Here is a 13,632-nt window from a genome sequence, read left to right on the forward strand (position 1 = left end):
CGACGTCTGCCCCTTTCCCTTTGCATTGGCTCTCTCCCCCTTCCTTTAGTTGCACACCAATCACTTGGCTATTCGTAACGGCGATTATGGGCACTTTTGCCCGCCTGGCCGTCCCATCGTCTCCGTCCCGACTCCTGGCCACACACCCATCCAGACACTGCCACGAGTGATGAGTCCTTGTGTCGGTGAATGAGCATCCGGCCGGGGTTCTCGACTCGCTCGAGTCTCGCCAACTGACTAACTGCCTGCCTGCCCACGAGGCCTCGCTTCTCGGCGCCTCGTCGCCATGTTTAATCATCCCACAAGCAGGCCTCATGCCTCGGCCTATGCCAGCGACCCCTATGCCTTCTCTCCCCAGCCCTGGGCGCGCTTCGACCTCAACCAGGCCGTGTCGTCATCGGTCGACCCTTCGCACTCCCATCATGCAGCCCTTGAATCATTCAACTCGTCGTCCGGCATGGACTGGACGCCCACTTCATCAGAGGTGCCCTCGGGCTATCACCATGACGGCCACGGGGGAAACGACGTCGAACTGAACTCCCTGAGCCCCGTTCAAACCGGAGGCGGCGTCGGCCGTCTGGTGGCGCATTTCGAGAACAAGGGCTTCGTGCCCTTTGAGAACAAGGGCTATGCGCCTCCCCTTCCCCCCAGACCTGCTCATGGCGCCCAGACGCAGCAATCCATTCCCCGGGCTCAATTCGACAACCTGGGATACTTTGGAAACGGCCCCGGCCTCGCGTCGTCCTTCAACCCGAACCGAATTGTGACTCCCGCCCAGAGTCCGGGCGAAACCCATTGGGGGGTCTTTGGCTTGCAGTCGCGCATGACGAGCCCCGTGGCCACCAACTCCTTTGGCCTTCAGGATGCTTCCCGAGGCTCCAATTCCGGAGCAGGCCAGCTAACAGGGCAGTTTGGGGTCCTGGACGATTTCGTCTCCGGAAACCGCGTTCAAAGCTCGGCAGGACCCTCCTTGTCATTATCTCAGGGCGCCTCGTCTCCCATGGTCAGCCCATCGGCAGTCGTGTCCCCGGCCCAGCCATCGCCGCCGACATCGGGAACTCCTGGCTTCGAAATCTGGCGCCCGCCGGGATCTGTGAGCGTCAAGTCGGAGGCGCCGCAGTCCACGTCCTCTGCTCTCCCCGCGGGCAATTACGGCAAGCCCCCCGTGCCCAACAGGCCCAAACCGAACGTCAACGCTTCCGGAAACCAGTTCATCCTCGAGTTCAACCCTAGCGCCAAAGTCAAAGGCAAAGCCCCAGCCAAGCCTCCAAGGCTGCGAGCCCCTCAGCCATCCGTGCCTCCTCCTTTTAGTCCCGAGATCAAGCAGGAACCAGCGACACCCCACGCAAGCCAGCTATCACCATCGATTACCGCCCTGCCGGTGAGTAGTGCCTGTTGTTTTCCCAGAAGTGTGAGCTGGTGCCCATCTCATTCGCAGAAGCAGGCCCAAAGGCAAGGGTCGGTCTCTCTCCGTGCTCATGCCGCCGGGACTCGCCCGTCGCGGGAACAGGTGCCTGCCGAGGCCTGGGAGCAGTTCAAGTCGACAATTCGAGCACTTTACCTGGATGAGCGGAGACCACTCAAGGAGGTCATGAACGTCATGGCCGAAAAGTACAACTTTCAGGCAACGTAAGTTCCCACCCAGGCACCCCCCCGCTGCTGGCGCTTCAGTCTAATATCGTCAACTGCAGGCCAAAGATGTACAAGACGCGGTTTTCCCAGTGGGGCTTCGTCAAGAACAACACCGAGGATGAGGTCAAGAGGCTCCTTTCCATGAAGTTTCAGCGCGATGCCGAGGGCAAGGTTTCCGAGTTTGTGCGCAACGGGAGAGTGGTGAATCTGGGAACCTATCTGAAGAGAAAAGGCGTGACCGAGTACGACCTGATCGACTTTGAGCTACCGGCCGACCTGCCAGCTCACGTCAAGTGCCGGACGCCGACGCCCCCTCCTGCACCGGAGTATCTGCGATCGCCCGACCTCGTGCGAGCGCAGGAGCTTGTCGTTGGGAACATGAGAAAGGCTTTCCTGCACTGTCGGCAAGTCGAGGTGGAAACTGACACACAGGTTGGTTGGTCGACGACGATGGTTTGGGGCGCCGGGTCGAGCGACTTGCTGATGGAGGCCAACTTTTACTTCGAGGCGCGAGACGCTGACCAAGGGGGACATTTCCTCATGCGGGCGTTTAAGCAGCTCGAGGTTGATCTCAGGAAACTGTCCCCAGTGGGCATCAATGAACTGCTGCTGGGCATGGTGCAGCGAGATCCGGGGATGATGACGGCCCTCTGCAAATACCTCGCGGCATACTCGACGACCAACTTGGAACGGTCGCACCCCCTGCGGCAGATCTTCACCTGTCTGTACGAGGTTCAGCAGAAGCACGGGCCCGGGACGCTGTCGGACCTGCTCTGGGGCAGCATCCCGACCATTGCCGAGGAGCTCGAGGCCATATACAGCCGGCGGCACCCGTACGTGGCGCGGGCGTGGATCGACCTGGCCCTCTTCTACAACCACATCCACCCGGAGCGGCTGGGCAAGCTCGTTGACGAGCTCCGGGACCAGGAGCGGCAGCTGGAGCAGCGGCACGGAGCCAACAGCGTCGAGGTGCTCAGCTTGCGGTACTCGATCCTTCAGCTTCTGTACGCAGCGGGGCCGCAGTCGGAGCCGACCAAGCAGGCGGCCGTGGAGTTGTGGAATCATGTGAGGGGCCTGGGCGTCGTGTTTTCGGTACGCGACGCCAAGCCCAACGTGTACTGCTACCACAGCCTCCTCAAGGTGGACCCGTGGACGAAGCGGTGTCGGCGGCGATACGACTCGGGAGTGGCCATTATGGAGGAGCACGTGGGAGTCAAGGTCCTCCCCTACTTTGAGGAGGACTTCCACACGACGGTGCATGCGCCCGACTCTCAGGAAGCATGGTCAGCGGCCCTCGACCATATGCAGGCGGCTAAATGGGCATATATCTGAGCGGAAGCTCCTGACGGGTCAAGCCGTGTCGTCGGTTCGGGCCATGGGCGTTGTTGGCCCCTGGAAAAGCACAGAACGGGCGTCGCGACAGCCTGCGTCTTGCCGAGCTGACAGTGGCGGAAGAAGCGCGCAACATCGAGGCCGGCAGACCACGATGGAGGTGGGAAAGGGTTTCGAGGGCAGGAAAGGGACGTGAGCGCCAGGCGGCCCCCTTGTTTGCCGTCTGCGTTCCATATTTGTCCAAACCATGCCATGCGGCGGCCGGAGTCTGGCACATCGTTGACGGGTGCATAATTATGGACCGATGGCTGGGGCTTTCCCCAAGCATTGATTGAACGTTGGTCATGCTGCGAATCCATTGGGCCGGCGTTTTGGGGCGATTTGAGGGGAGTTGTTGGGCTTGTAACAATAGCGGGACGGGATTATCTGCAGCAAGATACCGGGCGCAAGAGAGGCAAGGGAACGGCGATGTTTTCACGACCCTGACGATGAAAGATGACGAAAGACGGAGAAGAGCCTGGCAGAAGCAAAAAGACAAAAATCACAGCAGGGGGCAGACGAGTGCCTGTGGCTGCCTGAGGACTCCCGCGGCGTTCTACAGAAGGAGCAGCCAGGCAGGGCAACTTCCTTGTTGTGCCTTTGGCCCGCGAGGCGGCGATTCAGATACCCCAGCAGACAATTATTCACCAAAAAACATATACATCAAAGGGATAGAAAAAAAAAAGACAAGAAAAAGAGATAGGCAAGCGAAAGCTCCCTGGCCGATGCTGGGTTCCTTTACGAAGCAGTCCGGGACCGCCCAAAGCGACAGTGCAAAGAAGGAACGAGGATCCGTGCAAGAGCCGTATGCAATCGACGACAGACAGCTTGTCAAGCCCCAGTTATGATGTGTTGCCAAGTAAAGACAGCATTATGGACGAATTGCGCACCTGCTCACACACACAGTCCAGCCCAGCGCAAGAGGAAGAAATACCCGAACATCTCCCGATACGTCCCCCCCCGAAAAAAGGAATCAACCACCCACTCTCGAGGAAAAAGACCATTGAGCCAACTTGCCTCCAGCCCGACCACGACCATGATCCGGCGGCCCAGCTCCAGCCGCCTGCTGGCCGCTGCCCGGGGCCTTCGATCACTGTCGTCGAACCGAACCGTCAAGGGTACCATTTAGCCTCTCTCTCTCTCGCACCACCTCGACTGACTCCAGTCCGCTCTTCCTCCCCATCTCGTGCCTCCTCCAGAGCACGACGTCCTCCTCCTCCGCCAACAAGGCGCCAAGCACCCCAAGTGGCACCTCACCGCGCCCATCCGAGCCGACTCCCTCGTCAAGCTCTCATACGGCTCCTCCGTCCCCGCCGCCGACCTCATCGGCCGCAACTTCCTCGACGTTGTCCAAGACAGCCGCGGCCACAAGGTCGTTTTGCACGAGCCCTCGCTCGCCAGCTACGTCGTCAACCAGCCAGGCGAGCGCCCCGCCACCCCCATATACCCCCACGATGCAAACACCATCGTCTCCCTGCTCGATCTGAACCCTTGCCGCCCGGGCGAGGACGACGACGAGCATGCACCGCCCATCGAGATCTTCGAGGCCGGTACCGGCATGGGCAGCTTGACCCTGCACCTGGCCCGCGCCATTCATGCCGCCAATCCTCCCGTGCCCTCCTCCCTCCGTCATGCCCTCTGCATCGCCAGCGTCGCATCCGACCGCTTTGCCTGCCATGCTCGCCCCGTCCTCTCTCCCGACGATCAAGTCGCTCTTGACGCCTACGCCGCCTCGCGCCGCGCCATTCTCCACACTCTCGACAATAAACTCAAGCACCTCAACGCCGCCTTCCGGCTCGTGCGCGACTTTCGCCGTGCTCTCTACCTCCCGTCCATAGACTTCCACGCCGGCTCCATCGACGCCTACATATCGGAGCGCCTCGCCCACTCCGCTGGCCAGCCGTTCCTGTCTCGCGCGGTGCTGGACCTCCCCGGGGCACAGGACAACGCAGAGCGCGTCGTTCAGGCTCTGCACCCCAACGGCCTTCTCATCGTCTTCCAGCCGTCCATCAGCCAGATTGCCGAATTTGAGGCATGGAACAGGCAAACCAACCAACCCCTGCGGCTCGAGAAGGTGCTCGAGTTACCCGTTACGACAACGACCGACGGCCTCAACGACTCTGCCGGTGGCAGGCAATGGGACGTCCGGATGACTTTTCCTAGAGTCCAGCAGGCCGGATCGGAGAAAATGGTGCAGGTGTTGCGTCCCAAGGTCGGCGATCGCATCGGCGGGGGCGGATTCGTCGCCGTGTTCCGCCGGTGGCCGGTCGGAGGGACACCCGCTGCGTCCATGGCCGATGAAGGGGGGAACGAAGGAGGATTGAGTGAAGCCGAGCCTTGAATATATAGGCTGGCGTTCTAGATGTATCAATCGGTGACATGGACTACATCTCGTCGCCCGTAGGTTGTACATTACGCACCGGAAACGGCGGGGCTGGTGCACCGGCAACTCCCGCCCCGGCCCCACAAGCCTCGCCCGTCTACTTGCCTAAACAGGAAATCGCCCAAACACTCAACAAATAATACATCAAAGCTCCGACCTGCTTCCTAAAGAAAGACTGGCATTTACGTACAAGTGAAGCAACGTGATGGATGCATGGACTTGGCAAGTCTGCTTCCAGGCGACTGCGCATTAATCATCATGCTTGCTGTCTATTTCCTAAAATCCAGAATTAAGAATATGGGTATCTCTCATAAACACGCTGCGGCCACGTTTCCTTGCCCATTCAATCATCACTCATGCTCCGTCATCCACGCACAGCTTGCTATCCGCCTTCTTTGTTCAACACCAGTATGCAGCAAGGACAGCAACGCGAGACAACCTTCAATAGCGGTCCCAAGAACCAGAAATAAGAAAGCTCCAGTGATCCGAGCTAATGCAAAAATCGAGAAAAAAAGGCGCCTAAACATGTCTTCTGCCGTCCGGCGGCTAATATCAGTCGCTTCTTGCCTCCATGAACCAAATATGCAACTTGGAAACCGTTCGAGGAGCGCGAGCTCATCATCTTGGCGATGAAACTGTAATAATAAACTTGAAGTAAAAAAGTAGACTGACGAGCGTGGCTTGTGTCTTCGTCCACGCCCAGCTCAGTTCGTCATTTTGTCAGTGACTGTCCAAGCATTGCCGGCAACGTTTCCGAACGCAGGCTCGCGCCTCATGTCTTTGGTGCTCAAAAGAAATCCGAAGCCGGCGCGTCACCGAAGGCGACTTAAGGGAAAACAACCTTTTCTATATATGAGAGCCGGGATGTCGGGATCGGGGATTGTATACCCTAGAAACTGGGGACTCGGTTGGGCGCGCGTGCGCAGCACACCATGAGCTTCAAACTCGTTCCCAGCTCCTCACACTCGGAAAGTAGAGCCTTGTTGGCCCAGATGCTCCTGTCCGTCTCGGTGCCCGTGGCACTCTCGTAGCACCGCGTGTACCACCAGCGGCCAACTCTTGCTACGAGCTTGGTGATGCTCTCGTCCGCCATGGGGCTCTTGTCCCGCATCATATCCGCCAAGCTCGATGTTGACTTATCCTTGCGCTCCGTTTTGTGAACGTTGGAGCGGGTAATCGAGCTCGCCACGGGGACGCCGACACGTGCAGCCCTGATGCTCGAGAAGCCGGCCTTGCCGAGCAGGCGCAGGATCAAGTCCGCAGTTGAGGCCAGGTTGATCTCGGCAGCCTCGTCGTGGATTTGCTCCTTCAGGCACCGGACTGTCCGCCTCCCTCGGTTGCCCATGCTGTTGAGGTCAACGTCCAACACAGAGAGCTCGATGTAGCCGCCAGGTCGGAGGACGCGGCGAGCTTCGTTGATAATGTTGCGGTAGTGCGACTCCGGAGCGGCAACGGGGAAGCGATACACCAGGCCGTTGAAGCTTTGCGCTGCAAAGGGGAACTTATCGAGGTGAGATGTGTACTGTACCTGGTGGTGATTGGGGGGGCTGAGAGGAAAACTGGACGGAGAACTCCGCATTTCGGCTGGCAGTGCCGCGCGCGGAGACAGGTTGTAGAAAGAAGCCGTTGGATATGTCTCGGCGGCGTAAAACGACCAATCGTCGTTGCCGAGGCCATCGATGACCAAAATGGAATGTTTCTTGGGGGGGTCCTTGGCGAGATCTAGCTCGTGTCGAATGTCGCTGAACAAGACGTGCCCAAAAGAGAGCCATTTGCTTACAGTCATGGACCCGACTCGCAGGTTGACTTGTGCCAGGGGTGATTCTTCATCAGATGAAATTGCACTACAATCCGTGAAAATAGTCTTGCCCGACGCCGAGCTGTTTCTGTTCGACCCGGAAATATGCACATTGGCCGGGAGAGCATCGTGTCTCTGTTTGTCGAGGCTCGACTCTCCGTCCGACGCTCGTACAACCGCTGTCTGATTGGGATGTGGCTGGAATGCCCTCCGAATCCTCTCCGTCATGTCGGCACTACCAGAGGTCGAGTGAGTGGGCGCTTTTGAATGCGTCGACGCTTTGCGCCAGTCTCCTGGAACCACGGCAGACTGGACGGAAGATGCCTTGATCGACCTGCTGTGGTGACGTTTGAGCCGAAGCGGTCCAACTCCTAGAGTCATGGGTGTTGAGAGCATCCTGCCACTGTCTTCGTCGAGGAGATCGTTGTACTCGTCCCAAATCTCATCCTCGTCTGGCGGGTCATGAGCTTTGGGGATGACGGCAGTCGCATCGGCCAGGATACAGATATCCCGGGAGCTGCTGGAGCTCGTGTCTACTGTTTTGACCGAAGACTTTCGAGAGGGAAAGGCAAGAAACTCTCGCTCGCCCCGCGTTACCTCCGAAGAGAGCTTGGAGATGGAGTCTCGATATGAAGAGGAGTTGATCTCGCTGTCGGCAGCAGGCTCTTCCGTGGTCCAACCTAACACGGGTGTGGAGGGCTTCGGCGGGGTGGGACCCGTCGCGATAGACTCCGGGTCGTAGACGTCCAAGGTGATTCTGGGAGAAGCCTGCAGGCTATTTCGGAAGGGACGCGAGAAGGTTTGCGGAGAAATATTGTCGGGGCGACGGGAAACAACGTGCGGTATCCGGCCGACCTGAGGCAGCCTACCACGCTTGCCTGAGCTCGGCGTGGGGCCCGGGACCTGAGATCGGCTCGTGAGGGGGACTGCTTCGTTCCAGGCGTCATGCGTGCCGGCAGATGGAGGCTGAGACCTAGCCATTGTGGTAGGTTGTGGCATCTCCAACGGACGATGCTCGAGCAGGTTCTCGACGAAACTCGTAGGCTTAGCATCGGCCTGTTCCGCAGAGTCCATCATGGCGTAAAAAGCCACGCGTTTCTTCTCGACAGCAATGACGGTAGCTTGCACCTCCTCACCGTCGCCCTTGGTATTTGGCCGGCTATGGGAACGACCAAACAGGTTCCATTTGCGAGAGGTGCGCGCTCTCTTTTGAGGGTTCTTGGCTGTCAGGTAGGAGTCGTTGGATCCGCGCGAGCTCTCTTTACGCAGCTGGAGGCGAGAACCCTCAGAAGCGATGCTTGCGTCTATGCTAGTCATTGGCGGCGATGCTGAAGCCCGGGTGTCTGTGATGATGGGCTGGGGTAGCCTCAAGGGGTTGTCGGCAGACAACCTCAGTCGCTGCACCGAGCGACGGAAGGCGATTGTTGGTTTTGCCATAACGGCGTCTATGCCGCTGCCTCCACGTAGATGCGCAGAGTTGAGAGGAACTCGCGCATCGGAGGATATCGGGGATGGCCAGAGGGTCGTCCGTTGTGCTTTAATAGCGAGGGGAGAATGTTCGGGAGCAGTCCTTTGGTGCACGCCAGGGCGGCGATGGGCTAGGGGCGTTTCACTCTCCAGTGAGCCGAGGTCAGCAGTGGCATTCTTGTTTTCGACCACCTCGCCGCCAGCGATGACAACGGGCTGGACGCGATCCGCGAGGAAGGAGTCGCTGCCAGCGTAGCTGGACTCCGAGGGCTGGGACTCAGCCAACCCTCTGCTCATGCTGGAGCCACTGCTGCTTCGTCTGCGGCCGGCGCCGAACCTTCCGTATCCCTCGTGGCCTGTGCCAGCTACCGGCCCTTTGCGGCCGAGTTTTCTCTGCGGAGAGTGCTCGCTTTTGTCGTCCTTGAGGCTTTCCGGGGTTGCCTTCTTGCGGCCGAAGAAGGGAAATCGAGTGGTAAAGGAAGAGCTAGCCTTGCTTAAAGTCTGGTTGGATCGAGAAGATTCATTGGAGTTTACTCGTCTTGGCTCCGCGGGAGCTCCGGGGCTTGCAGTCTTTGATGATGCCTGTCGTAAAACGGGGAGTTGTGGGGTAGATGCGTTCCTCCTGGCTTGATGCAGCGACGTCGATGATACAGGCAGCGACCTGGAAGCTACAGGCTCACTGACCCGCCTCTCAAAGGGCTTTGGTAACGAAGAGATATTGCTGTGTATAACATGAGTGGCTTTCGAGAACTGTGAGGGCATATTCTGGGTGCCGTCCCGGCTTGGCCTAAGAGGCGGCCCGGTCCTTGGCGACGAAGGCGTCTTTGATGGGGAAGTGTCTTCGGCCCTGGGAAGGGAACGATTCGCCGGGCTCGTTTTGCGCATCTCTCGAGGCGCGGGGAGGGGCATGGCGATCCTGTCCTTGCGCCTCGGGGAATCTTGAGACGATTTGCCCGGCATGGGGTTCGGCGACAGTGGGGATGGCTGTCTATCCGCTTTCCTATCTCTCTTGACGTTCTTGTCGCCGTCGCGGACCGTTGAGCTTGACGAGGAAGAGGCTATGGACTCACGTACGGGGGCGAGGCCATGGGGATTGGCGCTGGTCGTCGCATCGTCTTCGCTCGGTATATTCCCAGGCCCTCTCCGGGTAACAGGCGGCCTGGTCGAAGCAGAGCCATTTTGCTGATCCCTTGTCGTGGCTATGATTCGGCTCGGTGCAGTGAGGATGGGGGACTGAGAGGACGTAGAGGTCGGAGTCGTGTCACGGCTATACGGGCCTGGCCCTGGGGATTCGGAGAGCCTTGTCGAGGGGCTGGCGCTCACCTGACTGCTACTCCCTGAGAATAAGATGGAAGCCGGGGTTGGCGGCGAGAGGTCGTGGGTTGCCAAGCGGTGGAGCACATCGACGTCGTGCCGGTCAACCGAGCGCCCAGGTTGCTGCAGCTTTTGGTAGCGATCCAGTTCCGGATATATGACGGGAGGCTGCATCGCAGGCCGGCGAATTTCCCCCCCTTCCGCAACTCGGGCGAAAGACGGGCTCCGATTCACGTTCCGGACATACTGGGTGCTTGTGCCTGACTCGAGCGGGCCTTGCAATTCGCGTCTTGCTAATGAAGAGCTCCGGTGGATAGGGTCCTTTGATAAGCTTGCCGTATCGCGGGAAAGGGAAGACCCGTTGTTTCTCAAGGGCGATGGGACGGGGTTGCGGCCGGCATGATGAGATAGCCCTGATGAAGACGACGACGGACTCCGAGTGTGATCGCCCAAGGGTCTGCTCGCTAAACCACATGGATTGGACGGGGAATCCGAAGGCAACCTTGGAGGAGGCCTAGGGAGCCCAGTGCGCCGCGTCGATAAGGCTCGAGGAATCCTATCGGACGGTTGCGGCTGCGGCGGTGGTGAGTGCTGAGTATTGGCTGTTCTCGGTGTCACCATTTCCCTCGGTGTCACCATTTCCCTCGGTGCCACACTGTTCGTTCTCGGCATGCCGGGCCGGCCTCGTGTTGGGTCCATTCTCAGTGACCGAATCCCTTCTGATGGACTGGACGGGAGCCCATAACCCATTCTGAGAGACGCCATGCTCATCCGATCTGATCAAATGCGTCCAGCGCTTTCAACATGCCTTCACGTTCCCCGACCAGCCCATCGTTTGACCAAGCAGGTGAAAGCAATGTGATGCTCGGGCTCTGGATCGGCAGTTTCGTCGAGTCGGCGAGCGCACAAATCAGATGAACAGTCAAACCGAACCAGATCTGCTCGAATCGGGGACGAAGCGGCAAGCTGCGCAGTGTACTGGGCAGCACCGGGCTGGGAAAGCGATTGCTCGTCGGTGGCGTTTACGTGAGTGAGCTGAAGGATGGTATTACAAATTAGGTGGGCTGGAAAAGGTCACTGGGATAAGAGAGAGGGGATAGAATAGAAGACTTGTGTGCAAGCTGCAAAGAGGTTATACAGAAGCAGTAGTTAGGTGGTGAAGGGCCAGGTCAAAAGGTCGAGTGGACATGTCCTGTTAAATCCCGGCTTTTGCGGCCCTGGTCCAAGGCTGGCTCGAGGTGACAACGACTGCAGACTCAAGATGCGGCCACCACCAGGGGGGGGGGCTAGTAGGGTGTGGGTGTATGGCAACATGCCACGTCAAATGCAGCATTGGCGCCTGCTGACAAGGATTGATGGCCTCGACGTGGGCGGCCTGCTCGGTTGAGGCAATGAAAGCGAGAATCAGCACAATGACCTGTGAAGGAGAAGCAGTGTGATGGTTGTTGCCACAAAGATGTAGGTCATTGGGAAGAGGGCAGGTGTGGACAAGCAGACCCTTAAGGTCATGAAGCTTGAAAAGGCTCAGCGGCCCAGGCAGTTCAAAGCAAGGGCCCAAGATGACATGTTTGCACTGTATTTTCCAGCTTTATTAATTGTGGGAGCTGGGCAGGGTGAGGAGGCAGCGAGGACGAGTCAAGGGCTGCTTAGCCGGTGCTTGCTGTGGAGCCGAAGAGAAGACATTGCCGCTGCCATTGAAATCCGCAAGAGCAAATGCAGTGCACTGCCATGGGCGTCGAGAAAAGTGCCTGCAAGGTGCAGATAGAAGCGTCCAGTGAGAGGTGACGAGACGCAAGATGAGGTTACGATTGGGCGTCAAGCCCTGTGCAGGGGGGCGACTTTGCAGCCACATGGTGCAAAGGTGCCCTAGTGCCGGGTTTTCTGCTAAGCCAGACGAAAGCGACGATGGATGGGGACATGATGCTTTGACTGGCTGTCTTGCAGTGGCGAGGGCCGCGAAGGGACAGCCGTCGGTGACGATGTGTGGATGTCTAGGCAGGCGGGGGGACTTGGAGCGGCGACTGTCGGTATCGCACAGTAGACAGCCCGTGAGACAAGGCCAGGGTCCTGCAAGGGTTCGGGGTGGTGGAGGGTCGACGACGGTGAGTGGTGCGACGTTCGGACTGACGGCGCAAATGGGGACCTAAGCCTTGAACGGCCCGCAGGGGAAATAGGCCGAGGGCGGCTTGTTGGTCGACGAGGCTTTTCTCCCTCCCATATTGCTGCCTGCTGCACAGCATCGAGGAGTTGATTTTGCCTCTTGCCTCTTGACGCCCTCACCCCGCACTCTCGCTCGTATCCTTGTACTGAATGTACTGTACAGACTCGAGGTGCCCACTATGCATGTAAGCATCATTTCGTCTTGTTATGCATGCAACAACCCATGTTGGGTCTCCTGAAGCGAGTCGGCCTTGTTTCTCCCAATCCTTCGACCAGAAATCCCCTCGATCGACTCGCACCCACTACGCTCTGCAAAATGGACAGCGTCTCTCTATCTTGGGCGGCGCTTCTGCATGTCTCACTCCACTGGCTCCGACAGGACGATCTGGGAGGCGCATGTCTCTGATGATTGTCTTAGACCAGGCTTGGAACCCTGCCGCCCCGGCGCTTGTCCTTGGTGGTGTGGCATTGGACGACTGCCTCTCCAGACGCCATGGTTCGAATCAAACTCGTCGTGCCGTCGTGTCACGCGCCAGAAAGCTGCCGAGAATTGCAACCTGGCGTCATCGAGGCCGCGCGATGCCCTCGCTGGCCGTGCCATCTCATCTACCTCGTCTGCTTCCTCTGCCAGCCTGCCAACCGTGTGACGTTCTGCAGCGACAACACGCCTCATTTGTGCGCAGAGTCGGAGCTTCTACTGCTTGCGGGCTAGATCGCGCGGGAGTCAGAAGAAAATTCAAGCTCCGCCGCAACGGCAGCTTGTGCCATGGGTGCGCCTCGTGGGACTAGTCCTGCAAGACCGTCCTGGTCCCAGACGCTCAGCTCCGAGAACAAAGCCCAGCCATGGCCCTTGCCAGCGTTGGTTGGCCGAGCCTTTGCCGATCCACCAAGACATTCTGGAAGTTCAGACCCCAGCCCCCCTTTGTCTCCACAGACCCTCGTCCACTTCTTGTCTCTACGACGGACGAGACACCCACGTGCCTCACGCGAGACGCCTTTCTTCCACTTCCCATTCGTTGAAGCTCCTTCGGCTAAGGAGAGTGACCCTTGTTCTCTACCTCCTAACAGGCTGACTTGCTCTCCATTTGCCGCCAATGAGAGACGGTGGCCGGCAGTGATGTGCTAAGACATTAGCGGTATAATCCATACTGAGCATTATTGCCCCGAGATATTCACACGTCTTCGAGTACAGTATATGGACTCGACGCACCCAACCCTCTCTGCCTGCATGTCTCTCCTTGCTGCAAGTGCTTACCTCTATGGGATGAGCAGCACATGAGGATTCGTCCGCGTGCCAACCCTCTTCCTCTCTGGTGTGTTATCAAGCTAATGTTTGTTTCGCTAGTAGACCGGGCGACCCAGGTCTACCACATGACACAATTGAGCGGCTGAACTGTCCAAGAAGCCTCGCCATACGTCGGCCACTGAATGTGCCCGAGTCCAGGCGAATGCACGATGAGCACGGAGGCAAATGACTGTATTGGAAGAAGACGAAAAACGAAACAAG

The 13,632-nt window shown here is 58.6% G+C and overlaps 3 protein-coding genes across 3 annotated transcripts; 2 read left to right on the forward strand and 1 right to left on the reverse strand.

The window, feature by feature from the left end:
• Positions 1-286: 286 nt before the first annotated feature.
• On the forward strand, positions 287-2,964 carry HRG_07258 (clr5 domain-containing protein; the record flags this gene model as incomplete). Its single annotated transcript, XM_044865729.1, has 3 exons — positions 287-1,381; positions 1,511-1,629; positions 1,692-2,964. The coding sequence occupies 3 exons, from the start codon at positions 287-289 to the stop codon at positions 2,962-2,964; spliced, it is 2,487 nt and encodes an 828-aa protein (XP_044718693.1).
• A 1,075-nt stretch (positions 2,965-4,039) lies between these two features.
• On the forward strand, positions 4,040-5,344 carry HRG_07259 (tRNA (Adenine-N(1)-)-methyltransferase; the record flags this gene model as incomplete). Its single annotated transcript, XM_044865730.1, has 2 exons — positions 4,040-4,121; positions 4,203-5,344. 2 exons carry the CDS (start codon positions 4,040-4,042, stop codon positions 5,342-5,344), a joined length of 1,224 nt encoding a protein of 407 aa, XP_044718694.1.
• Positions 5,345-6,275: 931 nt separating this feature from the next.
• On the reverse strand, positions 6,276-8,501 carry HRG_07260 (Methyltransferase type 11; the record flags this gene model as incomplete). Its single annotated transcript, XM_044865731.1, has 2 exons — positions 6,276-7,192; positions 7,256-8,501. The coding sequence occupies 2 exons, from the start codon at positions 8,499-8,501 to the stop codon at positions 6,276-6,278; spliced, it is 2,163 nt and encodes a 720-aa protein (XP_044718695.1).
• Between the last annotated feature and the right edge of the window lie 5,131 nt (positions 8,502-13,632).

Source organism: Hirsutella rhossiliensis (assembly GCF_020360975.1).
Source record: "Hirsutella rhossiliensis strain HR02 chromosome Unknown scaffold00008, whole genome shotgun sequence".
Lineage (NCBI taxonomy): Eukaryota > Fungi > Ascomycota > Sordariomycetes > Hypocreales > Ophiocordycipitaceae > Hirsutella > Hirsutella rhossiliensis.